This window comes from Pituophis catenifer, unplaced genomic scaffold (assembly GCF_029215685.1).
Source record: "Pituophis catenifer annectens isolate HBS135680 unplaced genomic scaffold, rPitCat1.0.hap2 SCAF_1, whole genome shotgun sequence".
Lineage (NCBI taxonomy): Eukaryota > Metazoa > Chordata > Lepidosauria > Squamata > Colubridae > Pituophis > Pituophis catenifer.
In genome coordinates, this window is record NW_027256881.1 from 222,811,872 (window position 1) to 222,825,852 (window position 13,981).

General features: G+C 36.4%; 1 protein-coding gene across 1 annotated transcript in view; it reads right to left on the reverse strand.

The window, feature by feature from the left end:
- KALRN (kalirin RhoGEF kinase) overlaps positions 1–13,981 on the reverse strand; it is a 537,699-nt gene that overhangs the window by 257,084 nt on the left and 266,634 nt on the right. Inside the window, exon 4 of the mRNA XM_070949954.1 lies at positions 1,171–1,363. Within this exon, the coding sequence (XP_070806055.1) occupies positions 1,171–1,363 (193 nt within the window). The remainder of the gene's footprint in view (positions 1–1,170; positions 1,364–13,981) is intronic.

Sequence of the window (13,981 nt, forward strand, 5' to 3'; positions counted from 1 at the left end):
AAACAGTTATTTAAGAGATATTTCTGCACTGTTTTTACTAATATTGAGTCAGTAGATGGCACAGTACTGTATTTCAAAAATGCACCATAAGCAGTGTGTTAATTCAAAAAGTTAATTCTTTACATTTAAATTCTAATTAAATTTAGGATAGGACATGTCAATGCAGGCTGAAAATTTCTCGCTTGGTTTTTAAATCTGTTTAAAATATTCTTTCCCTGCCATAATTGGTCTTTTTAACATAAAGATAGGAAAGGAGGCCTCTTTGTTTAAAGCATTCTGCAGATACATTTATTATTCAGATAGATTCTCCCTGGGGAATTGGAGATGAATAGGAATACATTATTAAACTTCATCAGAAAGGAAGAAAAGATGTGCAAGGACAAGGTAACATCCTATCAGCTGTCATATTTCTTTCCAGTTCAAATGCAACCAATCAAAACACAGCCTGCTCATTCAGTCTTTTCAGGAGGAAAGAAAAGTAATTTGTAAAAAGCCTGAATTAATGACAAGGAGGCTTGTTGGGTCATCTCCAGTGTTAACAGGAAACTCCAGAAATCTGCATTTGTCAGTCACACGTCAACCCTGCTCTTTTTTTGCTTACCAACAATTTGTGACTGACAGGCCCTGAAGGGAAAATAGGAGCATAAACCTGGCTATTACTGGGGTTCTTCAAGAGAGAAGGTTTTTTTCTGCAGAAGCAGCTGTCAGAGTAACATACTTTCTGTTTATAATCCTTCCTCTTTGCCTAAGGGCAGTATCTTTCTTTCAAGTTGACATTGGCAGGTATCAGTGGACTTTTCAATGACTTGTAGCTACTAAATTGTATAGCTTGAATTTCAGCTGACTGCCATTAAAGATCTATGCCTATATATTTTGCTCAGTCTACATAACAGTTAAGCCACCAACATGCAAGCGTATTGTTATGGATAGAATGTTCATTTGGGCATATGCAAATACTTACCGGTATAGTGTTTTCTTTTTGAATGAGAAAGAAGTATACAACTACAATTATCTACAATTTGTCTTTTGTTTCTTACAAAAAAAAAATCGGATCCATGTTCTATGCATTACAGATATGTTCGTCAAAGCAATATTGGATTAGTAATCTAAAATAACAGGCAGTGCTAGTTTTCATAATAGTTCTTAATTAGTAAATCTACTCCATCTTACCTCAAAGATAAATTTTGAACTTCCAAAATTTGTCTTCTGCTTCTGCCAAAAGTTATCAGGCTTGATTATCAGGGCAACATGAATTTCTGCAGGAAAAGCCTCCTGAAGCGTCTTCAGGAGAGGTTTGATCAGGTCCCACTTAGACCCCCTCATATCAATGATGACTGTGAAACCACGTTTGCAGACATCTTCACTGTAGGGATCAAATATTGAATAAGTTATATCCAGAGTCAACTTCATTAGAAATATGAAATTGACATTAAATAGACATTTTATCTCTTCTGACCTGATTCATATATTTACAGACTCCAGATCGATAACCATTGTTCTGTTCCTAAATATGCTCTACTACAATATTAAAGCATTAACTGGACAACTCGTGCATTTGCTCAACTGCCTGTGCATTAATTTACCTTTAGATTAACCGCATGATATAATTCATTGTGACTCACTATACAAGAGAGATTAAGTACTAGTTTCCACAATATCACGAAGTGAATTTTTAAGTGTGAATGAATTTGATACTACGCATCTCTTCAAAAGATTTAGCGGACCTTGAAACAATATATTTGACATGCAGTGGACCGATTTTTCTAAGTCAAGTAGTTTTATTAGCTTAAAAATATCATCAGACTAATGGCATATATTTGTGTCATTTGTGTAATGACATCATTAAGCTGATTATATGGTGGCAAACTTTTGCACTTCAAAAGACATTTGTAAATAACAGAACCCTCTCCCCTAATTAGACTGTTAAAATAACATACCTCTAAATTATTTACAATTTGTAAAACATACACAGTCAATCTTTATTATTCATGCATTCCATGTTTTCAAATTCACTCTCTCACTAAAATTTGTTTATATTTATTGAGAATTTTACAGAAAGTAAAGTAAAAGACAGATCTAAAAAAGGAAAAGAAGGAAGTGAAAGAAAAAAAGGAAGAACTTAAAGTTATAATAATAATAATAATAATAATAATAATAATAATAATAATAATAATAATAATAATAATAATTTTATTTCTATACCGCCCTTCTCCCGAAGGACTCAGGGCGGTGTACAGCCAATTTAAAAACACAAGACACAACAATAATTAAAAATTAAAATAATTAAATAGATTTGGCCAATTTAAAACCCCAAAAATTAAAATACCCCAATTTAAAATTATTATATTGACAGCCCTGTCTGGCGGAACAACAGGGTCTTCAGTGCGCAGCGGAACACCCGGAGGTCGGAGATCTTACGTATTTCCGGGGGCAGTTCATTCCACAGGGTTGGGGCTCCCAAAGAGAAGGCCCTCCCCCTGGGTGTCGCCAGCCGACATAACTTGGCTGATGGCACCCTGAGGAGACTCTCTCTGTGGGAACGGACTGGTCGGTGGGAGGCTATTGGTGGCAGAAGACGGTCTCGAAGGTACCCGGGTCCTGTTCCATGGAGCGCTTTAAAGGTGGTAACCAACACCTTGAATCGCACCCGGAAGACCACTGGGAGCCAGTGCAGCTTGCGCAGGAGAGGTGTCACGCGGGCACAACGAGGTGCGCCCATAACCACCCGCGCGGCCGCATTCTGGACCAGCTGGAGCCTCCGAGTGCTCTTCAAGGGGAGCCCCATGTAGAGAGCATTACAATAGCCCAGCCGGGAGGTGACAAGGGCATGAGTGACCGTGCGCAAGGCGTCCCGGTCCAGAAAGGGCTGCAACTGGCGGATCAGGCGAACCTGATAAAAGGCCCCCCTGGCCACGGCCGTCATATGCTCTTTTAAAGACAGCCGTGCATCCAGGAGGACACCCAGATTGCGAGCCCTCTCTGTGGGGGGCAAAGATTCACCCCCAATAGTCAGCGATGGCACCTGCTGACTATATAATTGGTTGCCAAAAATCCAAAATGCAATCACTTGATCACGGGGGTGGGGCATGTATGTGTGGGAGTGGGGGGTGAGGATTGCCTGTCAGAACTTCAAACTCAGGGCATAAGTACCTTTGGGGGGGGGGAATCTGTTGTCACTTTGAACAAAGTTGCAAAGTGGCCTATCACTAAGCAAGAACTATCTGTATCAGAAGATGGGATACAAAAGCCAAGAAGACAATCCTGATGGTAATTGTCCAGGAATGTCAAAAGTATGTATTACGAGCGTGAAGCTTGTACAGCAAAGTTCCAGTTCTACAGGAAGCTGTGTTTAGCATTGCTTAGAGTCAAAACAACACAGACTTTTACACGAATAATCCCGGACAGCACCAATATTATATTGATCAAAATTCTTACGCGTAAGAGTTGCAATGATCTATAGCTCCAATACTGAAATGATATATAGCTACAATATTGCAATAGCACAGATTTTAAAATTAATAACTAAGATGCTGCATTCAATTGCTGATGCTCAAATGCTGTAAGGATGTAATGAAAGCTTAACTATTTTTTTTTTTAGAAAAGTTTTAAACATGGAAGCACTGTAACCTGATCTGAAGATCTGTCATCTTCTCAGAATTATTATACCAACCATTATATCTACTAATCTATACATTTTATTTTCTAAATAAGTGGCAATTAGTAGGAGGCTATTTTGCCAGTGGCAAATTACCCAGAATTAACTAATAGCATCTCACAAGTGGCTTTAGAAGTTGCACGCTAAAATTTGCCCAATAAGCTGTAGAAAAACAGTGTACAATTAATGTGATGCCAGGCAGTTTAGGTACAGCAGATGAAATACAGGACTCGGAGGGGTGGGTTCTAGGGGAATGCCATTGCCCTAATTAAAGAATTAACCAAATGCAAAATGGCTTTTTTGAAATTGGATGAAGCAGCCCTGCCACAGCAATGGCATTTTAGTAAAACTATGATTTAGATTATCTGTAACAAAAACTTCTCAAATATTTCTGTATTTTGAGTATACCTGCTTCTATATATCAAAATGAACTGTCCCTGGTGAAACCTGAAATGACATCTCTCTACCTTCATGCCTTCCCTCCAAATTTAATTAACAATTACTTGAAGCCGCTAGATAATCATTAAAATTTCAGGTATTACGTGTCTGCAAATATTTCTTTTTAATTTAGCCTTTGAGGTGCAGGTAATAAAAAAAAAAAGAAAGCCTTAAAGTGTTCTGACAAGAAATGTTAATCTAATCAAATGGCAATTGCAGATTCGGGCAAAATGTTTCATCTTCAGAGCAAGACTTTGGAATGAAAAAGAAGTATTTTGAGTTTGAAACATCTCAAACATTTTCTAGACAATGAGTTTTACTTTATCAGTATCTATTATTTATATGATGGATGTATATAAACATAAATAAATAAACATAAAAAGCATTAAGCAGACATGAATAAATGCAAACTTCAGCTTTGATCTGATATTTTATTTTAAATCAATGCTGAAAACCAAGATTGGGTCAAGTAATTCCTCAAAGTTTTGAAATGTCTTCTTCCCAACTAAGAAATTTCCTTGGATTTTTACCTAACTAAAGACATTGCTTCAATCTAACTTATTAACATGAAAGTATTTATCAGTTCTTCACAGTGAGATAATCGTCGTGGGCTACATCCAGGAATTTGTGTCCAGTGGCACAGAGTTTTTGTATTTTTGGTTTTATTGGTTTCTCTTTTTATTCTTTGTGTATATTGGTTTACTCTTTTGCTGAGACACACCTAGCATTTGGTTTTAAAATAGACAGTTCTTTATTTATTTTAGTATTTAACCTTTATTATTTTTATAAATAACCCAAGGCAGCAAATATACCTAATATTCCTTCCTTCTCCTTTTTCCCCCACAATCACCTTGTGAAGGGAATTGAGCTGAGAGAGAATGACTGGCCCCAAAGTCACCCAGACAGCTTTAACTCTTAACTCAGTCTCCTGATTTCTACCCTAATGCCTTGATCACTACACCAAACTGACTCTCCAATCTGTCTCCGTTTAAATGTTTTAAATAAATAAACAAATTAATTGATACTAACCTCATTAGGATCTGAAAATATCATTATAGATATTTCAACCAAGTTAGTATCCCAAATAAAAAAAAATACAGTACACTGATCTTTTATAGGAAATCGGATAAATATTATGAATTAACCCCAACCTATGGTTGATATAGAAACTCCCCATGCAGTTCAAAAGATGTATTTCATGTTTTTTTTTTTTGAGGCGAATATGGTACTCATGTGGACACTACTTATCATGCAGATAGTAAAAGTCTGGAATTTTAAATAAATTCTAGGAAGGGTGATACATTGCTGATATATTTCTCTAGAGACTACTACCTTAGTATCCCTTTCTCATCTAGTATCTTTTTCAACTTAGTCATTTGGCAGCAATAAAAAGGATCATGACTGAAGCAAAATCAATGCAGAATTGCTACTTGCTGGGAAATTAACTGCTAGAACTAGTATGCCCTTCAGAGGAAGACACTGATGGACATGGGGTTAACTGAGAGCATATCAGAGGATGTAACTGAGCATAATTGACAATACAACTCTAACTATTACAAATAATTTATTTACGGCACAAGAAACCAAGAGATTACAACTAATGTCTCCCCAAACCCTCAAGAACACCACACCAACAATGCAGGTATGATAATGCAATGATAATGTAATTCAAACAGGGGTGAAATGCTCCCCATTCGGACCAGATTGGGTGATCCGGTAGTGATTGTGGTAGGTGATTCAGAGAACCGGTAGTGATGGTGGCACGAGGCTCCGCCCACCCGCCCGAGTGTCACTACTTCCTGGTTTTAATGCATTTTAATGCATTTTTTTTACCCTCTGCGCATGCACAGAAGGTTTTGTGCATGCCCAGAGGGTCTGCACGCACATGTGTGTGCACTTCCAAATCAGTAAGGAAGGTAAGTAGATTTCATCCCTGAATTTAACCAAAGAACAGGTTTAAGTGGAAACAAAAATGTCTATGTTACTGATACAATTCATATCACCATAATCCAAGAAAAGTAAATAGTCATTTCAACCTAATTATTAGAAATTTTAAATAGAAATTAGATAATACACAAAAAGTAAAAAGGTAGAAATGCCATTTGAATGAGAATATCAAGTCAATGGTATTAAATTAATGGAGAATTGAATAATTGCCCTGTTTAATTTTCGTGCCGACGAAGTATTCAATAAAGCAAGTAAATCTCCTTACTGAAAATTCAATGCCTTTTTTGGATTCTTTATTGCATCATTTAATATACAGTAGCAGGTCTGATAAAGCTGTTTTTATTCTTTAATGATGCTAGGTTTCCTCCTGAATTTGCTTTTTCTCAGGAAAACTGTCTTCCCAACACTGATTCTTTTAACATACAAACAACCACAAATATGCCTAAACAAAAAGGGAGATTCTTTTAAGTGGGATTCCAGTGTCCAACCAACCTCCCTTCTATTCAGGGATTCATTTCTCAGCGCATTTCCGCATTCCATCCACCATTTTAATGCTGCTGATTTTGTCCCGGGATGTGTGCTTTCTTCCCTGTATTATTTTTTTTCCCAAGAGACTCCTTTCAGTTTTATTCATTCATTTTTAGCAATGTACTTTTGACTCTCAAAATAGTCTTTCAGCATTATTGCCGTCTCCCCAAAGAGACAGAACATCTTTTGAGGCATGAGCTGACTGTAAGAATTTGGAACACTGACCTACTTCTTAGATTCATTCAGTGCCAGGTCAGGTGGACACAACTCTTTTCTCATTGTAATGTTTGTATCTTATAGTCCCACTTCACAAAACGAATAGGTAGAATGCTTTACCATATAAGTCAAGTGAGCTGAGATTTTCTTTTTTCGGGATAAATTTTGGATGATTTTAATTAATATTTTGCATTTTAACTTGCTAATCAATTAAATACTATTGCTATGTAACTAGTATGTAAGAGAAGCTTCCCTTCTCCTGACGCCTAACCCACCCTGGGTGCTAATGACTTCTTCCTTCTAACCAAATTCATATTCAACTAGAACAGAATCCATATATATTGTCTTTCCCCTTCTGCTTTTCTTGGGAATGGGGAGAATCACCTGACAATGATCAACTCATATAAATTTAACAAATAAACAAATAAACATGCAAACTCCTTCTTTGGGGAAAGCTACTGTGCCACCAGCTGGCTGGACATTTTGGGCTATTAAAACAACCCTTGTTCTCCATGATTGTTGGGGGCTTCCTATTAGAGCAGATGACAAGACCCCAAAGTCACGTTGCCACTCTTGCCAAATTCTCACTGACAAGTGACCTGTTCCATTGCATCCCTTCTGGTGTAGGAAGACCAACCTGAAATATTTCATTGGAACTCTGACATAGAGATGAGAAGCAGCTTGTGATATACATATGTCTCTTGCCATTTTGATATTTCCATTAACCAATACTTTTGCAGGCACCAAAACATCTGACTGGCTGAATATTCTAGCTAGGGCACTTATCAGCAGTTCTGGCTTAGAAGAATGGAAATGGTTGGAGTAGAACGGGAAAGAGCCTGTCTCCTCTCTGTTGAGGAGCATAAAAAAGGCAAGAGAATGTCCTGCCTGAAGGTATGAGGAAAAGTTCTGAATTGATGGGAACTCCTGACAAATTAGGTTTAAGAAAACTGCCTTATAGTGGGACCTAGGAAGTGTGCCTTTTCCATGGCAGTCTCTACCCTGTGGAATAGCCTTCCCTAGAAAGCCATAAAGGGGAGGAGGAGGAGGAGGAGGAGGAGGAGGAGGAGGAGGAGGAGGAGGAGGAGGAGGAGGAGGGGGAGAAAGAGAAGGGAGAGGGGAGTGGGGAGTGGGGAGAGGAGAGAGGGGAAGGGGAAAGAAAAAAATACATAAATTCTAGGAGCTAAGAGTTATGAAGTTAGCTCAAGAACAGTAGTGAAACCTCATGCTAGAGGGAAGAGGAGAAAGGAATATTGTATACAGCCTGAACAAAGCAAAAAAAAAAAAAGTAGCTTTTCCCTTTAATTCCAGTATTTCAGTTTTCTCTTGCTGAAGACTTTATATTTCTGATCAAATTTTAACTCTTGATACTGTTAATTTAACTAATTGACATTATGAACATTTACAGTGGAACATGAGGGGACAAGTAACATTACATGCATCATGACATCATTGAGCAAATGAGGTGAATTTCATATGGTAACCATTTATGTCATGATGCAATTGATGCAAATTACATTTGCACAAAGGCATCACTTTATATATGTGATGTTATCATGGCTTCTACCAGACAACCATGCCTGACATCAACAATTTAGCTCAGTTGCAATTATATATCTCTGAACTCTAGATGCTTCAATTTTTCTTGCTTTGTTGGCTGATACAGCTTGCCCAAATAGACTATAAAAGGAAATATTTCAGTGAGAAACATTAAGATTGCACAAATAGGCCTAAGGGAGCATGTTAATTTTTTATTTGAGTATAATTTCAACTGTGACTAATGTGAAAGCTAAAATAATTGGCAGGATTTGTTGATTAGGCCCCAAATGTCTGCACAGAACAAATTAAGTTCAGCTTTAATGAAAATGGGTGTATCTTCTCAGTAGAGTTATTTAAAGACATTTAGTACCTTTGGCAAAGAAGTAATATGGCATGCTCTCACATCTTAGATCTGAGTGAACTTCTGCACAGCGTTGATCAAACTGTTTTCTCCTTGTTAACTGCATGCCTAACTCTGGGTATCAAGTCATCTTCCCTCCTTCATCCCTAATCCTGTGTGTAATATTAAGGGAGAAAAAAAATTGTTCCCTGCTTGGCAGATGTTTACGATCTACAATTCTTACTTATCAATGTCTTTGGAGACTTATAAAAATATTATCAGCATATACAGACAGTCCTTAATGGTGAAGAAACTCATCAGGTAGAAAATTTTGCAGGCTGGTAAACATATAAAGGGAGTTTGTGCTTGGTTGTATCTGCCTTCATGCTTAACAATGCTTAACAAAATTTACCAGATTTTTTTTGTTCCAAAGAAGAGCATTAAAACTGTCTGATTTCCATAGTTTCCTACTAGTCAACAAACTTGTTAAAATACATAAATAATGTAACAAATTCTAATACTCTAATTAATTGGATATACAGGGAGAAACTTCAAATCTAAAACTAGAATAATTAATTGAACATTGCAACTAATTGCTCTCAAACAATCCTGCAGTGAAAGCAGGATGAACTGCCCTCCCTCCAAGTGTGGAATAATGCAGCATAATCTTAACGTTTACTGAATTATGCTTTGCCCTGGACATTTTGGTATATTTATAAGTGTAATACATACTTTTGACATTCCTGGACAAATACCATCAGGATTGTTTTCTTGGCTTTCTTTCAAAAAATTCACCATGATTTCAATTTGACAGATTCTGGAGAGAAGAGTGATCTTTTAAAAATATATTGAAAGCACATTCTGCAATCTCAAGGAATCTCATTTTACATTCTTTATTTTCCTGAGAATGAGATATTTTATTATAATATACCCAAACATTATAACTTTCCTAAATTGATATCATTGTGTAGATTTTGCACTATACTACTGCAATATAAACAAAGCAGGCTCTTAGGTTTGGGAGGAAATAGATGAATAATGTACTTTTATAATCCATTATGCAAGTGTCCAAAATATTAATATCTTTCATTAATTCTCAACCCTCCAATTCCTTCCTTCCTTCCTTCCTTCCTTCCTTCCTTCCTCCCTCCCTCCCTCCCTCCGTCCCCGCCTCCCTCCCTCCCTCCCCCTGTTCAATCCCATCCCATCTGGTCCTGTCCCGACAGTGGGAGAAACATTTTGACTTTTCTATTATAAATGAATATTTTCTATAATATTATTTTTTACAGGGGACAAATGGAATAGCACAGTACTTCAATCATATATTGAATCACAGAAGACATTATTATGCTATAATACTACCTGTCTCTAATATGGAATTTGCCATGTTAAACTGATGTTGTCACATAGCTATCCCTCCCAATCCTAAACCAGATATTTTCCTGGCTATTCACAAATTATCTGAATGCCTCAGAATCCACCCACTGTTAAAATTCTTTTGACTTCTCACTTCACATTTAGTTAAACTCAGTGGTGGGATTCAAATAATTTAACAACCGGATCTCTGTCCTAATGACCAGCTGGGTAGGTGTGGCTTGGTGGTCATGTGACCATGTGGGCGTGTGGGCATGGCCAACTCAATGTCACTCACGTCGATGGGTGCTTCACCTTAGCTGTTACAATGTAATAAGGGTTAACCAGAGAGGCAGTTTCTGTAAGGAGGGCAATAAAGATTAGGCTAGAAACAACACCAGAATGTTTCCTTCCTGCCTTCCTTACAGGATTAGCCCTGTAAAGTGGGGGAAAAAAGATTTTTTCCAACAACCGGTTCTCCAAACTGCTTAGAAAGTTAACAACCGGTTCTCCCAAATAGGTGCGAACTGGCTGAATCCCACCACTGCTTAAACTAAACTATAACCATTTTGTGGCTTACTCACTCAGTCTGATTGAAAAACAGACATGGCCACTCTAGCATAATTATGACAAAGTTAGTTTTAGAAGGGAAGACTCAGAACATTCAATGATGTTGTTTATATTAGGGTCTTGCCACACAATCCAGTCCTGTGTAATCTACTAACCAAACACATGCCCCAATGGCAATTTAATTCAAACTTAATAAATCTCATAGTCTGGTTTTCTTGGTAAGTCTGTCTGCAAAACAGAGGTTTGAAAGCCAAAATATTGCTGAAACATTGTATTTGATTTGAAAAGACACAAGACTTGCCTAATGCAAGGAGCAGTTATAGAAATAAACAGCACTGCTTTTCACTATTGCCTTTAAACGTCTGCTTTATTTATGATAAAGTCAACATTTTACTATAGTCAGGAAATTATTTCAGAGAGAGAGAGAGATCATCATTTAGAATTGATTTTGCTTCCAATAATAGTTTTAGCTAAAAACTCACACTAACAATTTAGTAAATATTATACTAAACATTGTAACTATCAACTATTAAGGCATTTAATTATTTTCACATGTGGAAGCAAATCAGATTACATCATTTACAATAAAAAAATGCATTCACTGCAATAGTTTTAATTCACTTAATTTTTATACATGTGCCTTGCCAAATCATGAAATGACAGAGGATACCAGATATCTAGCTATCAGTTTAATAACAAATCTCTTTTGATACTTTGAAAACATTGGGCTTTTTTATATGCATCCTTCCATGTGCATCCAATCAACAAAATTTGCACCTTTTTTCTTTTTTTACAAAGATCTATTACATATATTATACTTTACGATCACCAAGAAATTGCTTGAAATTAAGCCAGGGCAGCACTTTAGATTAGAATATTTTGCCAAATCAAGTATCTGTCCCTGAAGTAAGTCCCTTGATTTTTTTTTTTTTAAATGGGCTTTGGTGCAGTTACATTGTCACTGAAAAGTAAGCCACAATTCATCAGTTCATTTTTACTATCTTCTATTATTATTTTCTCTATCTTAGATGACCCTCAGCTCACCATCAGTAAAATATCCGAGGGCATTTTCTCCACTGAGGATAAATAAAAGAAGACAAATATGAAACATTTACACTTCCAAAGTATCATATGTTTTCATTATACACCAAGAGATGTATAAACATTTGCTTACTGAAGGGGTGGATAAATTTAGTGGAAAATCAACTGTATTGAACCAACAAGTTTTGTTGTCATATGAACATCAATGTTAAAAGAATTTCTTGCACTTACTAAGAATATGATAGGATAGGGTAGGGTAGGGTAGGGTAGGGTAGAGTAGAAGAATAGAATAGAATAGAATAGAATAGAATAGAATAGAATAGAATAGAATAGAATAGAATAGAATAGAATAGAATAGAATAGAATAGAATAGAATTCTTTATTGGCCAAGTGTGATTGGACACACAAAGAATTTGTCTTGGTGCATACACTCTTGGAGTACATAAAAGAAAAGATACATTCATCAAGAATCATAAGGTACAACATTTAATGATAGTCATAGGGAAACAGTCAATATAAATCTTAAGGATACCAGCAACAAGATTACAGTCATACAGTCATAAGTGGGAGGAGATGGGTGATAGGAATGATGAGAAGATTAATAGTAATGCAGACTAAGTAACTAGTTTGACAGTGTTGAGGGAATTATTTGTTTAACAGAGTGATGGCGTTCAGGAAAAAACTGTTCTTGTGTCTAGTTGTTCTGGTGTGCAGTGCTCTATAGCATTGTTTTGAAGGTAGGAGTTGAAACTGTTCATGTCCAGGATGCGAGGGGTCTGTAAATATTTTCACAGCTCTCTTTTTGACTCGTGCAGTATATAGGTCCTCAATGGAAGGCAGGTTGGTAGTAATTGTTTTTTCTGCAGTTCTAATTATCCTCTGAAGTCTGTGTCTGTCTTGTTGCAGAACCAAACCAGACAGTTATAGAGGTGCAGATGACAGACTCAATAATTCCTCTGTAGAACGTATCAGCAGCTCTTTGGGCAGTTTGAGCTTTCTGAGTTGGCACAGAAAAAACATTCTTTGTTGTACTTTTTTGATGACGTTTTTGAGGTTGGGTGTCCATTTTAGGTCATGAAATATGGTAGAACCCAGAAATGTAAATTTCTCTACTGTTGATACTGTGTTGTCTAGTATTGTACGAGGTGGTAGTATGGGAGGGTTTTTCCTAAAGTCCACCACCATTTCTACGGTTTTGAGTGTGTTCAGTTCCAGATTGTTCCGGTTGCACCACGAGGCTAGTTGTTCAACCTCCTATCTGTATGCAGATTCATCATTGTCTTGAATGAGACTAAGGTTTAAAGTAACTTCCGCCCCCTCCATAAACCTTGCCATCTAAACAGTTTACTAGAGTATTAACTATCCCTGTCACCTTCCAACCAAAGACAAAGCACTGAAAAAGAAAATGGCTGCTGCTTAGTTCACTGGATTACCAGAGATCATGCAGTCAAGTTAGTCCATAAACTGGAGACACGTATGTCACTGGCATAACCAGAAAAGTTGTCTTAAGAATCATGTTCTAGTTTTAGTCTATCTTTATGTAACATAATTTCAACTTTGTCCAGAACAACAACAAAAACTTGACTGACTGAATATATGGTTCTTCAAAATATATTTTCCTTCCTTCCTTCCTTCCTTCCTTCCTTCCTTCCTTCCTTCCTTCCTTCCTTCCTTCCTTCCTTCCTTCCTTCCTTCTTTCCCTGCCTGCCTCCTTTCCTTCTTTCTTGTATTGATATCAATCAGGAACTAAAAGTGGCACAGATTGTATTTCCCCAATTTTTTATCTTTTCAACATATCTGTGAGTAGGTTATATAGAAAAATAGTGACTGGTTATTATAGTTAAAAATATTTAAAACTAACTTTAAAAATATGTATTATTTCATGTATTAGGCTTCCTTTTGGATAGTAAATTAATGTCAAGCTATGAGTTTATATAAAGGGAAACGCTATTAAATAAAATATATAATGTGCAATGGATGTCTAAGACACAGTGTATTTGCTTCAGTATTAGTCTCTAACATCTAAATATAAAAAGTAATCAGCTAGTAGATTTTGACTGATAAATGTGAGGCATTTAATCCTTCACTTTCAACCTAAAAATAATTAAATTATTCTCATGATATGCTGCAAATCCATTCTGTGTATCTGAGTCATCAATGGCCTGCTGAACATGTAATACAAAAATGCATGAAAGAATAGAGATACTTTGGCAAAAACGGGGAAAATTGTGCTAAATAAAAAAAAATAACAAATTCATTGTCACATAAGCTTTTATGGATCACAGTATATTTCATCAAATTATAAATTTATCATCCATGAACAATACTTGTTTAATTGGGATAATCTGTAACCT